This window comes from Patiria miniata, unplaced genomic scaffold (assembly GCF_015706575.1).
Source record: "Patiria miniata isolate m_02_andy unplaced genomic scaffold, ASM1570657v1 HiC_scaffold_3, whole genome shotgun sequence".
Lineage (NCBI taxonomy): Eukaryota > Metazoa > Echinodermata > Asteroidea > Valvatida > Asterinidae > Patiria > Patiria miniata.
Window position 1 is genome coordinate 32,466,160 of NW_024037069.1, and position 16,043 is coordinate 32,482,202.

The following is a 16,043-nucleotide window of genomic DNA, read 5'->3' on the forward strand; positions in this document are numbered from 1 at the left end:
GACTTATATCTCATAATTACGACTTAGTAATTGTTAAATCATAATCATGACTTATATCTCATAATTATGACTTATTATTAAGTCATATTTATGACTTATATGTTATAATGACTTATTATTAAGTCATTATTATTCGATATAAATCATAATTGTGACTTAATAATAAGTCATAAATATGATTTAACAATCACTAAGTCGTAATTATGAGATATGTCATAATTATGACTTAATAATATATTTATTTCTTTAGTTTGTACTATGGCCCTTTTTAACGCTTCCGTACGATATAGCTCTCACTGAAAAAAAATATTGATTGCATTTTCATTATGACACCAGCTTCGCCATAACCATATCTAGGAGTTTAATTACCGTAGTAAAAAATATTTAAAAAAATACCCGAACAAAAATAATAGTCAAATATTGTGTACAAGTAAACAACTATTCAGTGAAATATTAACAATTTTAACCGTACGTGATTGTATGCATGAACTTATGATAAAAGAGACGAGGAAAAAGTGTGACGAATAAATCAAAACAGACGTATGATAAAGATAATCAGGTCATCTGTCGTAGAGGGCGCTATACTGGCGACTACATGGATCCCATCAGAACAGTCAGCAGGAATAACGTGATAATGAGGAGTACCGTAGTCACAGTCACACTGGGTCTAAACGAGTAGGAAGCTGTAGGGAAAACAACAAGCCACGTGACAATAAATAAGGCTGTGTCCGAATTACAAGGCTACGGCTATAGCACAGGTTGGACGACGTCTTAATTGCATTACGAATCAAAAGGGCGTGGTTAAATAAAGCACCTGCGCTGAAGAATATGACATGTTAGTTGTCATTTGTGTTATTCAATTGACGAATGGGCTTTTAGGATTTAAAGAACTGTTATTTTCTGAGAAGTTATTCTTTTTAAATACTCACCTATAAAAGAACACTTATGCCCGTTGTTAATTCTTCTTTAAAACTCGTCTATTCTTTGAACGAAATATTTATTGTTTCGAGTTTGTTGATAATTCTGCAATATTAAGTTGCATTTGATTAAAACAAAAAATGAAAAAAAAATCAATAAATGAGAGCACTTACAATTTGATCTGCCCAGGCATATTCGTCCTTGCGTTGACGCTGTGAAAAAAAAGCGCATGTTCAACTTTTTAAACGCTATCTTTAACTAAAATAAAACACTTTCATTAAAGAACGATATTAAAAAGTGTTCACAAAGTGATGTAGGGCTTGACTGTTGATTTCAATCTCCAGACGCTAAAGTTTGAGAGTTGAATAATGTTTTGACGAAACTATATGATTCTTCTAACGCTTACAATTATTTCAACAGATGTCTGTTTGTCTTGTGAGGGACTGTCTGGCGAAGTTCTGTCTGTCTGGCGTAGGTCTATGTCTGTTTGTCTAGCGAGTGTGTGTTTGTCTGACGAAGGGCGGGGTGGAGTCTGTTTTGGATTGTTGTCTGGATGATGTCTGTCTTACCTGCAGGGGTAGTTGTTGACTCTTGCCCGAACTCCCTAGGACGGGACGAGAAGAACATGGCCGGCGATTCCACGTTGGTCCAAAACTCACTGGCTGGTCCTTTGACTATTGTTGCTCTGAAATAATGAGTTTAGATTGTTAGATTGATGTAACACGTCTCCTTTTTGTCAGTGAGATTTCGAGGCAAAGAGGACGGCCTCATAACGCAAAGATTCCTATGTTTCCTTGAACACATGGTTCCTAGACTTCTCTTTTACTACTCACGTGATCACTGATTTTGTATACCTGTTGAAAGCTGATTTTTTGTTTCCAGATCAAGTTGACGATGTTGCAGAAAGCGTCATAAAAAACTGAGTAATTTATAGCTGCTTACAAGGTTAAGTATAGTATACATGTAGTATGCGTACACAGTATGAGTAAATCAGTTAAAGCTATGATTGATTGACGATGGACGGGCTCTATTTTGAGCCTTCAGCCGATTCATGTAGTTGGCGTTTATACTGTTAACTGATTAAGATGCTTCGGATGACTAACTATACAATAGTGGTCCGTAGTTCTCAGTGGGCGGGGCTAGCTCCTAGGGGCCTTCAGTCAATTCCTGTTTCATAATTGGTCCATTGTGAACCCGTTTGAAAATATGTAAGGAATAAGAAATATACCTGAATATGATTGGTCCTTGGTCTGTTGTTGGTGAGGCCCACGTCGCTGTCACTGCAGTCTTTGGTGTGTCACCGTTGTGGCCCCATGCGCTCTGATGAGAAATAGGTAGCCTGCTCTGAATTATTTTTATGGAGTAAGCCGATAAAGCTGTAAACAGCTCTACGGAGTAAGCCCATACAAGCGATGGAGAAATCTGAGATCTGCAGATACCGACCGGCTTCAAAACACCACTAGTAGTCATTTAAAAATGAAGACGTTTAATATTATTTTTTAGAAAACTTAATCCAGTGACGTACCTAAGGGGAGGGGCCCTTTGGAGCACCCCCCCCCCCCCCGCGCTCGAGATCTCTCCCACCCCTTCTCAGCTCAGAGTTTGGAGAAGACAAAAAGAGTGGCTTTTTTGTGCCCATTTCAGAATACAACAAGGGTCCCTAAGTGCTCCCCCCCCCAAAAAAAAATATCCTGCATTTCTTTTTTAGAATGGGTATTGACTGGGCCCAATGTAACCGTCTGTCCCTTACCAAAAACTGTCGATTTCCCGGACCACTTGAGAATCTTAACCCAACATTCACAACTTCTTACAAAATCACCTTTTGGGGGCCGACCCCCCCCCCCCCCCCCCCTGCATTCACGCACCCACCCTTGGCCTGGTTTCACCCCAGGGTTAACTCACCGCGGGAGTGACACACGTGACGAATTTGGTGCCGCTGGAGATGGAGGTGAATTCCCCCAGTGCCTCGGTGATGTCTCGTCCCGTTGCCTGGCGACGGGCCTGGAGGAAGAAACCTTGGAAGGAGACGCCTCTGTTGGCTCTGACTGTCACTGTTGATTTGGTCCAAAAGAAAGACAATCAGAACCATCAAAAAATTCAAATTTTGTTTTACAGCACCTGCAGTCGGGAAGCTGGTTTTTTGACTCGCTGACTTTTAAATATTCCTCTAATGATTGTTATCGGAGCTATACAACTACAACGATGTTTTGAGCTAAGTGGCGGATCCGGGGGTGCAGGGGGGCGTTGCTGCTCCCCCTTTCCAGCAGTGACCGGAATTATTTTAAATAAGGCAATTTTTCACTTGTAAGAATCACCAGCAGTAACCTCTCTGGATTCGCGCCCTTGTTTCTATACAGTTTTATATGTCCACATCGTTTCTTGTGTCAGTCGTCATTGTTTGTGACTTAGATGTCTTACTTTTCTGTGTCCTTGAGCAGGATACATTACTTCAACTGCTCCTCTGTACCAGGGAAACATTACTTTATTTGGCTGGATAAAATTATCGTGTACAAAATACATTCAAAAATTATTCGGGTATACACGATGCATATAAAAAGGGTTCCAAAGTTTGAGGAAAAGTAATATTAGGGCCTAGTGGTTTGATTTTCATCGGTCCCAAAAAGTGACTAAGCTATTCAAATACTAACATTTCTTCATATTGCAATAGTTGTAATCATCATTGGTAACACCAAAAAAAAATGACGGAACGGTTGAGACTCACCATGAACAGGTTGATTTGGTCCGTAGTTGTACCTACTGATCTGGATGGTGTACGGTGCCTGTCCGCTAGCCGTGCGCGGCCGGTGACCCACGGGGTCCATGTCGCGGCAGACGCGCTGGATGGCCACAGGTGGACCGGACGGGTAGGGCAGGGAAAACCTCGGCAGAAGAAACAGTAGCATCATTACAACCGCGTTATCCATTCTTGATTTTATCTTAGAAACAGAGAAATGGCGCTGGTCTATGGTCCAAAATGAGAAAAGGGTGACTTTAAACTTGAGGATGTTCAAATCGACTTTAAAAAGACCGAAACTCCTGTCACAAATTTCAGCGAAGTAGCTTATGTCGACTGTCGAGTGTTTCTTGTTTCGAATAAGTTCCAGTTGCAGCTAGTCTAAACTGGCCAAAAGGTGAAAGCGTGGCTTGAAATTGTACGAACTTTTGACAGACGGTAACTTGTCCCAACACCAAAAGTTCACAAATTTTCAGCAAATGCAGTGCCTCTATAGTATCGAAAGCCTTCATTCGATACTCTCTGAAGATACGACAGCCTACTTGTTATAAAGTGTTGCCTGTATTTATTATCCCGGAACTTGAAACAAAACTCTCCAGTTTGTGCTACACTAACATAATAACAAATGGCACAATAAGGTCAAGAGATGACACTTTCAATCATACTTACACTACGCCTAAAGCGGTTGTGGATTTTTGTATTGGATGAGGTCAAAATATGAAATAGAAGCTACACATCGGGGCGGGGCAGGGCAGTGGTTCGAATTGGTCAGGATATATTATGGCGGTGAAGACGTACAAAGTTGTGTCAAATTTGTTTAGTCATTAAAATTGTACATTTGAAGTCATATTTCAGCAGCTCTAGGGGCGCAAATGACTAAAAAGTTTTGTTCATGTTTTCTCCATGCCGTAAAGCTCCGGGAGGGGGTGTGGAAGTCTAACTAGAGTGCAGACTGCATTGTATCGTTCAAGAATAGTTTCCTCAATAAATTAACTGATTGAATTATGAAGAAACAAAATAACAGTGGACACAGACTGACGGAGTGTAAGTTTAATGCTTCTAGAATTTATTGAAATTACTAATCGATTACATTATTCACATTTCATTTACTTCCTTACAATGTGGTTTTTCAATGAGGTTACATACTAGAGCAGGGAATAATCTATGAATCTTTTGGCGGGAAAATCTTCCACAGGGGCTATCAAACAAATTTGACCAACTACATGTTTGGGTTTAAAGTACACGCAAAACTCAAAAACAAATATTAAAAAGGATTAAGAAAGAAATTGGTGGTATACATGGCGAGATGTAAACACAAATACTTCACAATGCAATGTACTTAAAAAACAAAAATAACAAAATAACAAAACAAATCCACCCAAAACTAATGATGTATTTCTCTTCACCGCTTTTCGGTTGAAGGGAAATAAGCTTCGCCATTGACGTGAAAAAAATATACTTTAAAAAGTTATTAGTTTGACTAGTGGCATTCTTTCAGACATAAACTATTCCGTGTATAGAAGTATGTTTTTAAATCAACTTTGTTGGAACTCGACACCAGTGTGGAGTTATTTCAGTGAAAAGTGGTTTTGCAGAGCAGAATGAAATGACACTTAGGCTTCAATGTGATTACACGCACGTACATCTCGCAGCTACAATATTGCTTCAAGATATATTCCAGAGTTTCACCTAAAAAAAATCCAGATTTTTTTTCAAATTGCTATTTTCTTAGCAATATAAAAGTAATTCACTTTTGAATGCGACAATGAACAAAAAAAATCCACCGACGGTTAGTTGTTGCATTAATTCTTCACAAACTTCCAAATTTTGGCTGGTAGACGATAAGTCGGCTTTCGCAGGGCAGGTTATTTGTGCGCAAAACCCTTTCTTAGTGGGTTGCGGATGCCCGAATCGAAATAAAGTTTAGGGTTTTTGTTCGGTTAAACAAAACGTACACATTAAAAATTGGTTATTTGAAGAGCATGGCATATGCTTTTTTTCACATAATTAGAATGGTAACAAAACAATGAAATACTCATTTGAATGACAATAAATAGCACAAAAATAAAACAATAGGATTCGTGTGGCATTTCGCCGCGTCCAAACATGTGTCAGTTGACACCAGAAACTGAGACAGTTCCTTCACAACTCACAGGATGTACGGTTGTGGTTTCAGTCATTAATTACAAGTTCAAATATCCATCTCACGAACATTTCTGGATGAGGAAATCACAAAGTTATCAACAATGGAAGGCAAGGCTTCCAGTTTTTGCAAAGCTTTAAGCCCGGTTCATACTCCACGCGAAAGCAAGTGCGAAGCAAAGTTCATGTCGTCAACAATGGTGGATGCACTCTGAACGTATTGTTGACGTCACAATTTTGATTTGCTTTTGCTTTCGCCTGAAGTATGAACTAGGGTAAAAAACGAGACGGGATCACAAGTCAAACTAAAAATGTAATTGGAACAAAAAATGAAAATAATCAGGGGCGGATCCAGGAATTTTGCAGGAGAAGGGGTCAGGTCCGTCAGATTTTGTTTATGTCCGATTGTTGTGGACAGGCGGACATAAAGGTAATTATTATTACTATAATTGTTTTAGTTTTGGGGCTTTTTTGGTTGGGGGGGTTACTGATCCCCGCCTGAAAATACACCATTTGGTGTATCATATATATAATGGTGTATTATCTCCATATATATTTATATATGGAGAGGCAAGTTTGAAATACGTGATTCTGAAGTTCAAAGTGTATCAAAAACACACAAATAAAATGCCGAGTTACACTCAAGCCAGTTGGATTGCAATAAGTAACCCATTCAATTTTTACATACTTTACAAACCATTGACCTAAAGACCCAAATCTCTGTCACTACACATGGGGTATCCCATAACCAGATTTTAATAAACGTTACCCTTATGTCCCTAGGTAAATTTTGCTCACCCAAATCACCCATTTTCACCATATATGTTACATTTTTTTTTCAAGGGGCATCAAGTTCAATATGAAGTAATAGTGGCTGGTATGTGCCTTCCTGAAACCTACAAAAATCCTACAAAATCCTCCAAAGTCTAAATCCTTCTTGTGGATATTGAAAGATACAGGAGAAATAATGGGGAAAGGGAACATTTGTACACTGTACTCCGTTTACAAACAGGGTGGTGTGAAAACGACACATCCGAAGCCGTTTTCAAAGTTTCGAGGGGTTAAATAGCAAGAGGTCAAATTTCACTGGGGCTGGGTCACTTGAGGTCAAGGGTCATAGTGGCCGGTTCCTCTAGGTAGGATTTCCAGATGTTGGAGAATCGGGCCATGGTGGCGCCGTCGATGACCCTGTGGTCAGCTGACCAGCTGACGTTCATGATGTAGGCTTTGTAGACTCGGTCGTCCTCGTCGAAACGTGGCACGGCCTGTCAGAACATGAAATTGGCCAAAAAATAGGAATGGAGGCAATGTCATAGACAGGAGTTTACAATAGATCGCAAGTTGTGTAAGTCCATCACAGGTTCATCCCAAGTCCGTCACAAGTCTATCACAAGTCCATCACAAGTCCATAACACTAGTCCGTCAAAAGTCACCCAGTCCCAAGTCAACTCATAAGCTGTTCTAATGGAATATGTCAAGGGCATTCCTATGTTATTGTTCCTCTCTGTTTCTTGTTACTGGACCTGTAATTTACTTGTGACCAAAGTTTGCTTTTGATGTTTTATTGGATTGTTCAACATTTCTTTTTTAACAATCCCCATTCAGTCAAACTCCAACAGCAGGGCTTGTTGGAATCTGTTAGGATGAGTACTGCACTAGTAAACTGAAATGCTTTAAATGGGGCTAGCATACCACAAATAAATAGTCCAACTGTTCATGTGTACAGTTTACCATATGGTGTTGGGATTTGCAAGGATGAGGAAGGTTCCTAGTAAATCACCCTAGGGGGGTAGGGTTAATAGTAGTTTTTTATGAATAATTGTATTTTCTGTTTTACCTTGTATTGTTCTTAAAAGGGCAAAACGAAAAACATTGTTTCGCTCAATGTTAACCTTTAAAAATAGTTGTTAAATGAATAAATCAATTTTGTCAGATTACTAATTGATTTTGACCTTCATCAATGTAATTTTATAAGCTCTTGAACCTCACTTTTGTCTTAAAGCTTGTTTGAAAAATCAATGAAAAAAGGTGGTTTTAGTTTCATTTCTCTCTTACCTGAACTTTCCCTATTGCTCCGATGGCCACCGTCCCAGGCATCAAGACAGGCTTGGCGTAAGTTCCACCAATCTGTAGAAAAACCACAAAACAAATAGTTACAACCAATCCTCAGGTGGCACTGTATCAATGATAATAGCCTGGGGTATAGAGTAGCCAATCAGAAGACTGCCAGCTTGAGTGACAGGTGGAATTTAAAACCAGATGTCAAACACCTGTTGGAGTGTGAGCAGCTAATTCTGAAAACCCCTGGGGCAGGTTATCTGCTGAGTGGAATTTTGAGGATTGAAAGGGTCAGATATTATTGCTGCTGGTCACTTATTTGAACGATAATGAGGGAGGACAGGGTATATGTGTGAGTGTGTTGGGGGAGGGAACCGTTGTTCAAATTTCAAACAGTTATTTCATGCAGAGTGACATTAAGAGTGTCAGTGTATGAAGACATTCATCTCAGCCACCGCATCATTAAGCTTCAGACTAAATAATGTGTAGGGGTATCAAATAAAAAAAGTACTTAAAAGTGACCTTTTCATTAATTTTCACAGACTCAAGAAGGACATTAAAAGAAGACGATATAACTTAACAATTATTGTCTGTTGTGAATGGTTCATGGGTTCTGCATTCCGCTGCCAACCCCCCCCCCCCCCCCCCCCCCTCAGCTTCACCTCAGTGTCCCTTTCCAACTCACAAAACATGTACCATTTGCAAGGCTGGGGTTTAGGGATATCACAACCCCAATATTTGGTTTCTGTCAGCAAAATCATTGTCCTGCTAGCATAGTCGTGTGTTTGTCAACATATATGTCGTAGTGAATGGTGCCACCTATTGATAGTATTTAACCTCGTTGGCTTTGAACAACACTCAAATTATACCCCCACCCCCATTTTACCAACACAACCACCCCCTCCCCCATTTATAAATTTTGTGCTGGCTGGATGACCAGGGTCCAATTTCACAAAACTCGTCTTTTCTTGCGACTCATCTTAGGACTTAAGACGAGGCCTGCTCTAAGATCGATCTTAACTAAGACGCATCCTAAGACCGATTTCACTCAACTCTTAAAGCAAGACACATCAAAAGTACCAATTTGATGACGGTTCAATGTTTGCACTTACATCTTGACAAAACAGTCGTTGAAAAGAAATGCGTTGAAACTTCTCGTGCGATGTGCGAAGTTTAGAGAAATCGATCCTAGGACGAGTCGTGAGTTAAGACGAGTTACCCTTCTTAAGGCACGTCTTAACGTTTCGTGAAATCGGCCCCAGGCCAAAATTCCTGGCTACCATTCTGCAAGGAGGGGTTTGTTGGTAAATGCATTTTCACAATCCGTTCCCCCCCCCCCCCCAATTAAATTTGGTCTGGCGATGCCCTTGACCACGTGTTCTATTGCGAGTAGGCCATATATCTAAAGTTCCTGCACCGAGCAATTATTCTAAATACATCAGTCTCATATGTCATACTTACCGTTCCAATATTGGACAGAGTGAAGGTGACCCCCGTGAGGTCATCCGACCCCAGCTTGCCCTCGTAACCCAGGGAAATGAGTCGGCTCAGCTCCTGGGCTATCTCAAACACCGTCCTGGCTTGAACGTTCTTAATGTTGGGCACTAGGAGACCCTGCGGCGTGTCCATGGCAAAGCCGATGTTGTGACTAGCCTAGATGAGAAAACGATCAATATATATTTTATCTAGAGGAATTGAAATGATCAAGTTTGCTTTAGGCACAAACTCTGTGATGTAAGAATACCGTTCTAAGAGATCTTATTCAATATTAAGATAAAATGTAAATACAAAGAAAGAAAGTAGATTTTTCAACTGAATAAATTATCTGTTCAGTAAAAAAATGTGTGCCGGTGGGCACACTTTTTTAAAACCACCTCCGATGATTTTTTTTTCTAACAATGACACTACTTTCAGGCCAAATATTTTCACAAGGTATTTGTACTAGTCCGTTCTGCACTTTGAGAAACTTTTGTTCTCATTAAATCTGTAGTTTCGTTTTCTGTGTAATTATATCAATGATTCAATGTGCCTTTAATGAGCCATTGAAATGACTTACCTTGTAGGTTAGGTTCTCACACTCTGCGTCAACTGAAGCATTGAGCATTGGGAAATAGTTGAGCGCCATGGAGGCAGCCTGCAAAAGAAAAAAAGTAGCATTTATTTTCAAAATTTTTAAATCAAGCAAAAATGTGCAAATCAAGCAAAAGCATGGAACGTTATAAGCATCAATATCATAAAATGTTCTGTCCAATCAAGCTGAAGTTTGTTTTGTAATAGTGGGTTTTGCCCTCAACCGACGTATTTTATTAACATTGTATACATAGTGCTGTCCCGAGTGATTGTGAGAAAAAAAATTCACAAATTTCTCTCGGTTTGGACTCGAACCTATGATCCCGAGTCCCACCCAGGTAGTTCGTGAATTTTTTTTCTCACAATCGCTCGGGACAACACCGAGTTTACAATGTTTATAAAATACGATGGTGAAGGGCAAAACCAGATATTAAACTTACATCACCCTGACGCCAGATTCCATCTTATGAAAATGTTGATTTCTTCTTAAATTTCTGAGCAAGTGGGAGCATGTTGGGAAGCCCTTGAGCGGATGCCTGTGTGTCTCCCCCCCCCCCCCCCTCCCAGGCCCCTCCCCCTCCAGTTTTGCAACTGATTTTGTTATCTCTTACCTTGATGAACATGGGCATGAGTGAGAATTTAACACCCCTGTGCCCGGCAGCCTCCTTGAGTACCCCCCGGAGCTGCATCAGAGACGACACGTCAATCTCGTCACAGTAACCAAAATGAGGAATCTGATTGGCCGCCGTCATCGTCTTCACCATGGCCTTCTTGATGCCTCGGATGGGCTCCGTCCGATCCTGGCCAACCACGACCGGCTCCAGGGGTCTGGGTGGGGGGACTGGTGGGGCGATGGGTGGCGGGGTGGGGGGAAGGGAGGGAGGGGCCTGGGGTGTGGGCGGAGGAGGTTTGGGTGGGGCTGCTGTAACCAAAAAATATTCACATTAAAGTTGGCACTTCCCAAAAATAACTAATGCAAAAAAAAATATCAAAAATTCTGCAGGCTTTTTAATAGTTGAGTTATTGCTTCATCTTCTTCTATACATGAGGTTCGTTAGTAAATCTTGCTGTTTAAACTTCTGGGTCTTTTGTTTCTTCATTGGAAGTTTAACTTTAAAGAGGCCAATCCTTTGATCAATTGCTGGGGATTTTAATACTATGTACAGGGTGGCATGAGTGGCGCAATGCGTAAAGCACTCGCCTCTCACCAATGTGGCCAGGGTTCAACTCCCAGACTAGGTCACATGTGAGTAGAGTTGTTCGTTGATTCTCTCCTGTGCCATGAGGGTTTTTTCAATGAGTTCTCCAGTTTTCCTCCCTCCGCAAAAATCAACACTTTCGATCTGGCTGTGCTCCGTGATAAGACATGGGCTGTATGGTGGCTGCCTAAGGCACATCTGCATGCGTTCGGTTTGACCACGTCGTAGCTGCACTGAAGGTGCAAAGCACGGCACACCTTTCCCATTTGACTGGTTCACCAGATCATCGGGCCATCGTACAGAGGTGTGCCCTGAAAATTCGGACCGATCTGTTTGATATTTACGGATCCAATTTTTACCGGATCTGATTTCACCGGGTGCAATATTTATGTTACAAATCAGATTCATGAAGGAAATCACATGGTTGTCATCATGTGACTGGACTGTTCATCATGTGACTGATCATCATGTGACCAATTATGGGACGGAATCGGGCATGTGTGCGGGTAACGTAAGGTCGAACCGCAACGGTGAAAAAAACGTGCTGGTGAAGGGGTGATCCTGGAAAGCGGTAAAATCGGGAATGTGTGCGCCGGGCTTTGGTGCATTGTTTGAATTCGTTTAAGGTAGTTAATTAAAATGGTTAAGTACCTGATATTGTTGTTGTTGTTGCTCCACTTTGTCTCATGTCAATGTATCGCAACATATCCTCTTTCAGTACTCTTCCATCTTTGCCTGTCCCAACAACATCAGCGAGAGAAATCTGTATGCAAAAGAAAAAACATCAGAGAGAAACCTTGCAAAACAATCCAAATATTGCCAGTCTCTTGCCACAGGTGTTTTGAAATCCTGGCGTCAACATCAGTTTCGGCTTCAGAGGGTTTTAAGACATGTACCCCAATGATACGAGGCCAAAATTGAGTGTGTTTCCACATATGAAGCCGAAGCTGCAGACAAAACCGGGGTTTTTACTTCGCTCTCACGAATAACCTGCATAGCGCCCTCTACAGTTGGACACTGGGGCAATACATTGCCTTGTAATATCTGAATAAAATCGTGACTGGACCCAACTAAATGAGTCTTCAAGACAATTTTGACTTCTTAGTTTCTCACATGCAGTAGGAGCGCATAATTTGCTCCTCATTTTGATATGGGCCATTCTATAAATTTCAGGTCCCAAGTGTGACCTTTTTCCTGTCCCTGTTACCTTTGCACTTTGTAATTTGCCATTCAAGTATCCTTAAGAATAACTTCAACAATGTTTTTTTTTGGGGGGTATGTAATTTGCTATTCATAGACACTCTTGGAGGACGACTGCATTAAGGAGTGCATCAGAATTATAAAATGATATAAATGTCAGATGTAACAGGGACAGGAAAAAATGGACCCAAAATGTATAGAATGACCCATATTTTAATGTTTACAGATGTCAAGTGGGTGACAAAGTTGACGATTTCTATTAACTTCCGTGGTGTAAGATCCTGTTAAAAGCCAATTTCTCTAAAGTGGCTCTGGTGACTTGCGATTCTTTCTGTTGATTGGTACACAGATACGTGATGTACACTTACATTGTTCTCCATTGCCAGTCTCTTGACGGCCGGTGTGGCCAGCACCTTGACGTATCGCTTCTCATCGTGTGTGGCTTCCCCTGTGGCCTGGGTTGCGTCAGTGTCACTGTCACTCTCCGCTGCCTGCTCCATGTCTACAAATATAAATATACCAACAACCGTTAAGTATTAATCACATGTCCAGTCACAAATAAATCACAAGTCCAGTCAGAAGTCCATCACAAGTCCAGTCACAATTCCATCACAGGTTGATCACAAGTCCAGTCACATGAAAATCACAAGTCCAGTCAAAACTAAATCACAAGTCCAGTCACAAGTAAATCACAAGCCCAGTCACAAGAAAATTACAAGTCCAGTCACATGAAAATCACAAATCCAGTCACAAGTAAATCACAAGTCCAGTCACAAGTAAATCACAAGTCCAGTCACAAGTAAATCACAAGTCCAGTCACAAGTAAATCACAAGTCCATCACAAGTAAATCACGATTCCAGTCATAAGTAAATCACAAGTCCAGTCACAAGTAAATCACAAGTCCAGTCACAAGTAAATCACAATTCTAGTCATAAGTAAATCACAAGTCCAGTCACAAGTAAATCACAAGCCCAGTCACAAGAAAATTACAAGTCCAGTCACATGAAAATCACAAATCCAGTCACAAGTAAATCACAAGTCCAGTCACAAGTAAATCACAAGTCCAGTCACAAGTAAATCACAAGTCCAGTCACAAGTAAATCACAAGTCCATCACAAGTAAATCACGATTCCAGTCATAAGTAAATCACAAGTCCAGTCACAAGTAAATCACAAGTCCAGTCACAAGTAAATCACAATTCTAGTCATAAGTAAATCACAAGTCCAGTCACAAGTCCAGTCACAAGTCCATCTCAAGTCCAGTCACAAGTAAATCACAAGTCCAGTCACAAGTCCATCACAAGTCCAGTCACAAGTAAATCACAAAATCCAGTCACAAGTTAATCACAAGTCCAGTCACAAGTCCATCTCAAGTTCAGTCACAAGCAAATCACAAGTCCATCACAAGTCCAGTCACAAGTAAATCACAAGTCCAATCACAAGTCCATCACAAGTCCAGTCACAAGTAAATCACAAGTCCACTCACAAGTCCATCACAAGTCCAGTCACAACCAAATCACAAGTCCAGTCACAAGTCCAGTCACAAGTGAATCACAAGTCCAGTCACAAGTAAATCACAATTCCAGTCACAAGTCCAGTCACAAGTACATCAGAAGTCCAGTCAGAAGTAAATCACAAGTCCTTTTGATGGACTCAGCTACAACACTGCAATGTTTATATTACCTTGGCTTGATCCAGATTCTACTTGTATGTCCACAAGCGGGGTCCCCACACGTGCAATGTCGTCCACTTCATAATGGATCTTTTTTATGACACCGTCATATCTGCTTGTTATTGTAACAGAAGCCTTATCGCTCTGTACCTCGCATATACTATCAAACTGGGCCACGGTGTCGCCCTCTTTAACGTACCTGTCCACAACAAAGTAAAAAAAAAAGAGTTAAGTCTGTCACGAGCCAATGTGGCCCATCAGGCCGGCATTTATCTCCGGTTTCAGTAGCATGAAACGACTGAGAATATTTCTATTTCCCTTGGATGGGGTGGTACAGGGAGAAACAGGGAGGGGCTGTACACTGATGGAGTTAGTGTTAAGGTTTAGAAATTAAAAAAAAACAACTTCAAGTAATTTCTCAAAGTATGGGAAAGATTTCCATATACGAAGTTCACTAAACACTCTGTGTATAAACCCTATGAGAGTGGACTGAAAAATTCTAAGTGTTTTCTAAGAAAATGCTTGTATTTTCTCACTGCTCAAAATGACTTTGATGACATGAAATTGCTATCTAGGGGCTTGTTAGTCAATACAGAGGAAAATTAGTGAAATTCGCATATGGTAATCTTGCCAAAGTGTGTACACTGTAAAACAATTACTTAGCTAATAAGTACTCTTGAGCTGGGATGAATTCAGCTCAATCGTTACTATTTGCTGGGACCAAAGTTACTTGTAGGCAGCATTTCAGGCACCATTACCTTCAAGCTTTTATCACTGAATATTTAAATCTTACCACTCTTTGACAACGACCTCCGCTATGCCTTCCCCAATATCTGATAACTTGAACTGCATTACATCTCCATGTAAAACTGCAAAGGATCAAACACATTTAAAAATAGAAGAGTTACGCATTGGGTCAAATTTTAAGCTCTGAAATATTTATAATAAGAGCAGAGAAATTTTTCTGTACCAGAGGACGTTCTCAGTTGCCTGACCAGGCCTGGTTGGTCTAACCATGGTCTGTGAAACCTTGCAAGTTGCCATTTATCAGAAGATGTCAACTGATGATGATATCGCACTGAGCTGCAGACACTGATGTGGCGTGTTGTACATCTCTGGGTGTTGAAGAGAAAGAAACGAAATCATGTTTGTTGGCTGTTGCTATTTGAAATGGGCAATGGGGCAAACATTTCTAAAGGAGGGAGAGGGGGGCAACAGTACATCATTGTACTTGTAGCGGTACATACAAAAATGGGAGGGGAGCGCAAAAGGACAATGTTATCAGGGTACGTAATGGGGGATGTTTTTATCAATAATTGCCATGTATGACTATGATGTAGGCCTACCATAATAATTCAGTAAGTGAATCATTACATTTGAAGGATATGTGACTTGACTGGGAACCTACTATTTCTGGATTCCTCATGACTACCCCCCCCCCCTGCCTCCATCCCAACTCATCCCCATCCACCCCATCCGTAAAATGCCACCAGGCACCACACAATTTCACAAACTGAAATTGTGGAATAATTTTTAATTTGATTTTAATCTGAAATTCTTGCTTTACCAGTTTACTCTCTTTAAATATTTTGTATAAAAAATATTGGTCCTATCACTCTATGGTCATGATGGTCCACCGTCCACCGGACGCTCTAGTGCATGGGGCGACTTTTTTATTCATGGTACCAGATCACACATGCACAAGGAATGTACAAACACGTTTGGGGCGACTTGTCAATTGCAGTTTATCACTTGCACTTTCCAGATTATTGTTTAATGTTGCTACAGTACAGCAAATGAAAGCGTAAGTCAGATACATAACTGAATACGAATACGACTAAATACAATGGCTGATGCACAGGTTCTTACATAATTACGTATACAGCGCTGTAATGGTGATGAACGGATCCAAACTTGTCGGATAAAACTCGCCATCATGCACGGACAACTGTGCACAGAGTTTACATGGGCAAAAAGCCGGGTTAGCCGGCGTTCGTCTCTTCTCCAAAATCCATGCAGAACAGGATGATGGTACGGTGTCCGTTATAGG

General features: G+C 40.8%; 2 protein-coding genes across 3 annotated transcripts; both read right to left on the reverse strand.

The window, feature by feature from the left end:
- Nucleotides 1-266: 266 nt before the first annotated feature.
- Nucleotides 267-3,891, reverse strand: LOC119737794 (putative defense protein Hdd11-like). The gene is made up of 6 exons (XM_038212406.1): nt 3,641-3,891; nt 2,821-2,969; nt 2,147-2,238; nt 1,488-1,603; nt 1,092-1,130; nt 267-683 (listed from the first exon to the last, which is right to left on the reverse strand). The coding sequence occupies exons 1-6, from the start codon at nt 3,840-3,842 to the stop codon at nt 592-594; spliced, it is 690 nt and encodes a 229-aa protein (XP_038068334.1). The 5' UTR covers nt 3,843-3,891; the 3' UTR covers nt 267-591.
- Nucleotides 3,892-4,689: 798 nt separating this feature from the next.
- Nucleotides 4,690-16,010, reverse strand: LOC119737795 (lipoamide acyltransferase component of branched-chain alpha-keto acid dehydrogenase complex, mitochondrial-like). Of its 2 annotated transcripts, none has more exons than XM_038212409.1 (11): nt 15,863-16,010; nt 14,964-15,108; nt 14,787-14,862; nt 14,005-14,192; nt 12,690-12,823; nt 11,773-11,884; nt 10,534-10,841; nt 9,909-9,986; nt 9,314-9,505; nt 7,850-7,921; nt 4,690-7,059 (listed from the first exon to the last, which is right to left on the reverse strand). In XM_038212409.1, the coding sequence occupies exons 1-11, from the start codon at nt 15,929-15,931 to the stop codon at nt 6,892-6,894; spliced, it is 1,542 nt and encodes a 513-aa protein (XP_038068337.1). In that variant the 5' UTR covers nt 15,932-16,010; the 3' UTR covers nt 4,690-6,891. The 2 variants fall into 2 exon arrangements, with proteins under 2 accessions (XP_038068337.1, XP_038068336.1); XM_038212408.1 differs by having other exon boundaries at nt 10,534-10,844.
- Between the last annotated feature and the right edge of the window lie 33 nt (nt 16,011-16,043).

Coding starts and splice junctions, on each gene's coding strand:
- LOC119737794 (XM_038212406.1), bottom strand. CDS start 3,842: ATGGATAACGCGGTTGTAATGATGCTACTGTTTCTTCTGCCGAGGTTT. Junction 2,970..3,640: donor ACCAAATCAACCTGTTCATG/GTGAGTCTCAAC, acceptor CCAAATCAACAG/TGACAGTCAGAGCCAACAGA. Junction 684..1,091: donor ATGCCTGGGCAGATCAAATT/GTAAGTGCTCTC, acceptor TTTTCCCTACAG/CTTCCTACTCGTTTAGACCC.
- LOC119737795 (XM_038212408.1), bottom strand. CDS start 15,931: ATGATGGCGAGTTTTATCCGACAAGTTTGGATCCGTTCATCACCATTA. Junction 14,193..14,786: donor GAGGTCGTTGTCAAAGAGTG/GTAAGATTTAAA, acceptor TGTTGTGGACAG/GTACGTTAAAGAGGGCGACA. Junction 7,922..9,313: donor CTCTGTCCAATATTGGAACG/GTAAGTATGACA, acceptor GTTTTTCTACAG/ATTGGTGGAACTTACGCCAA.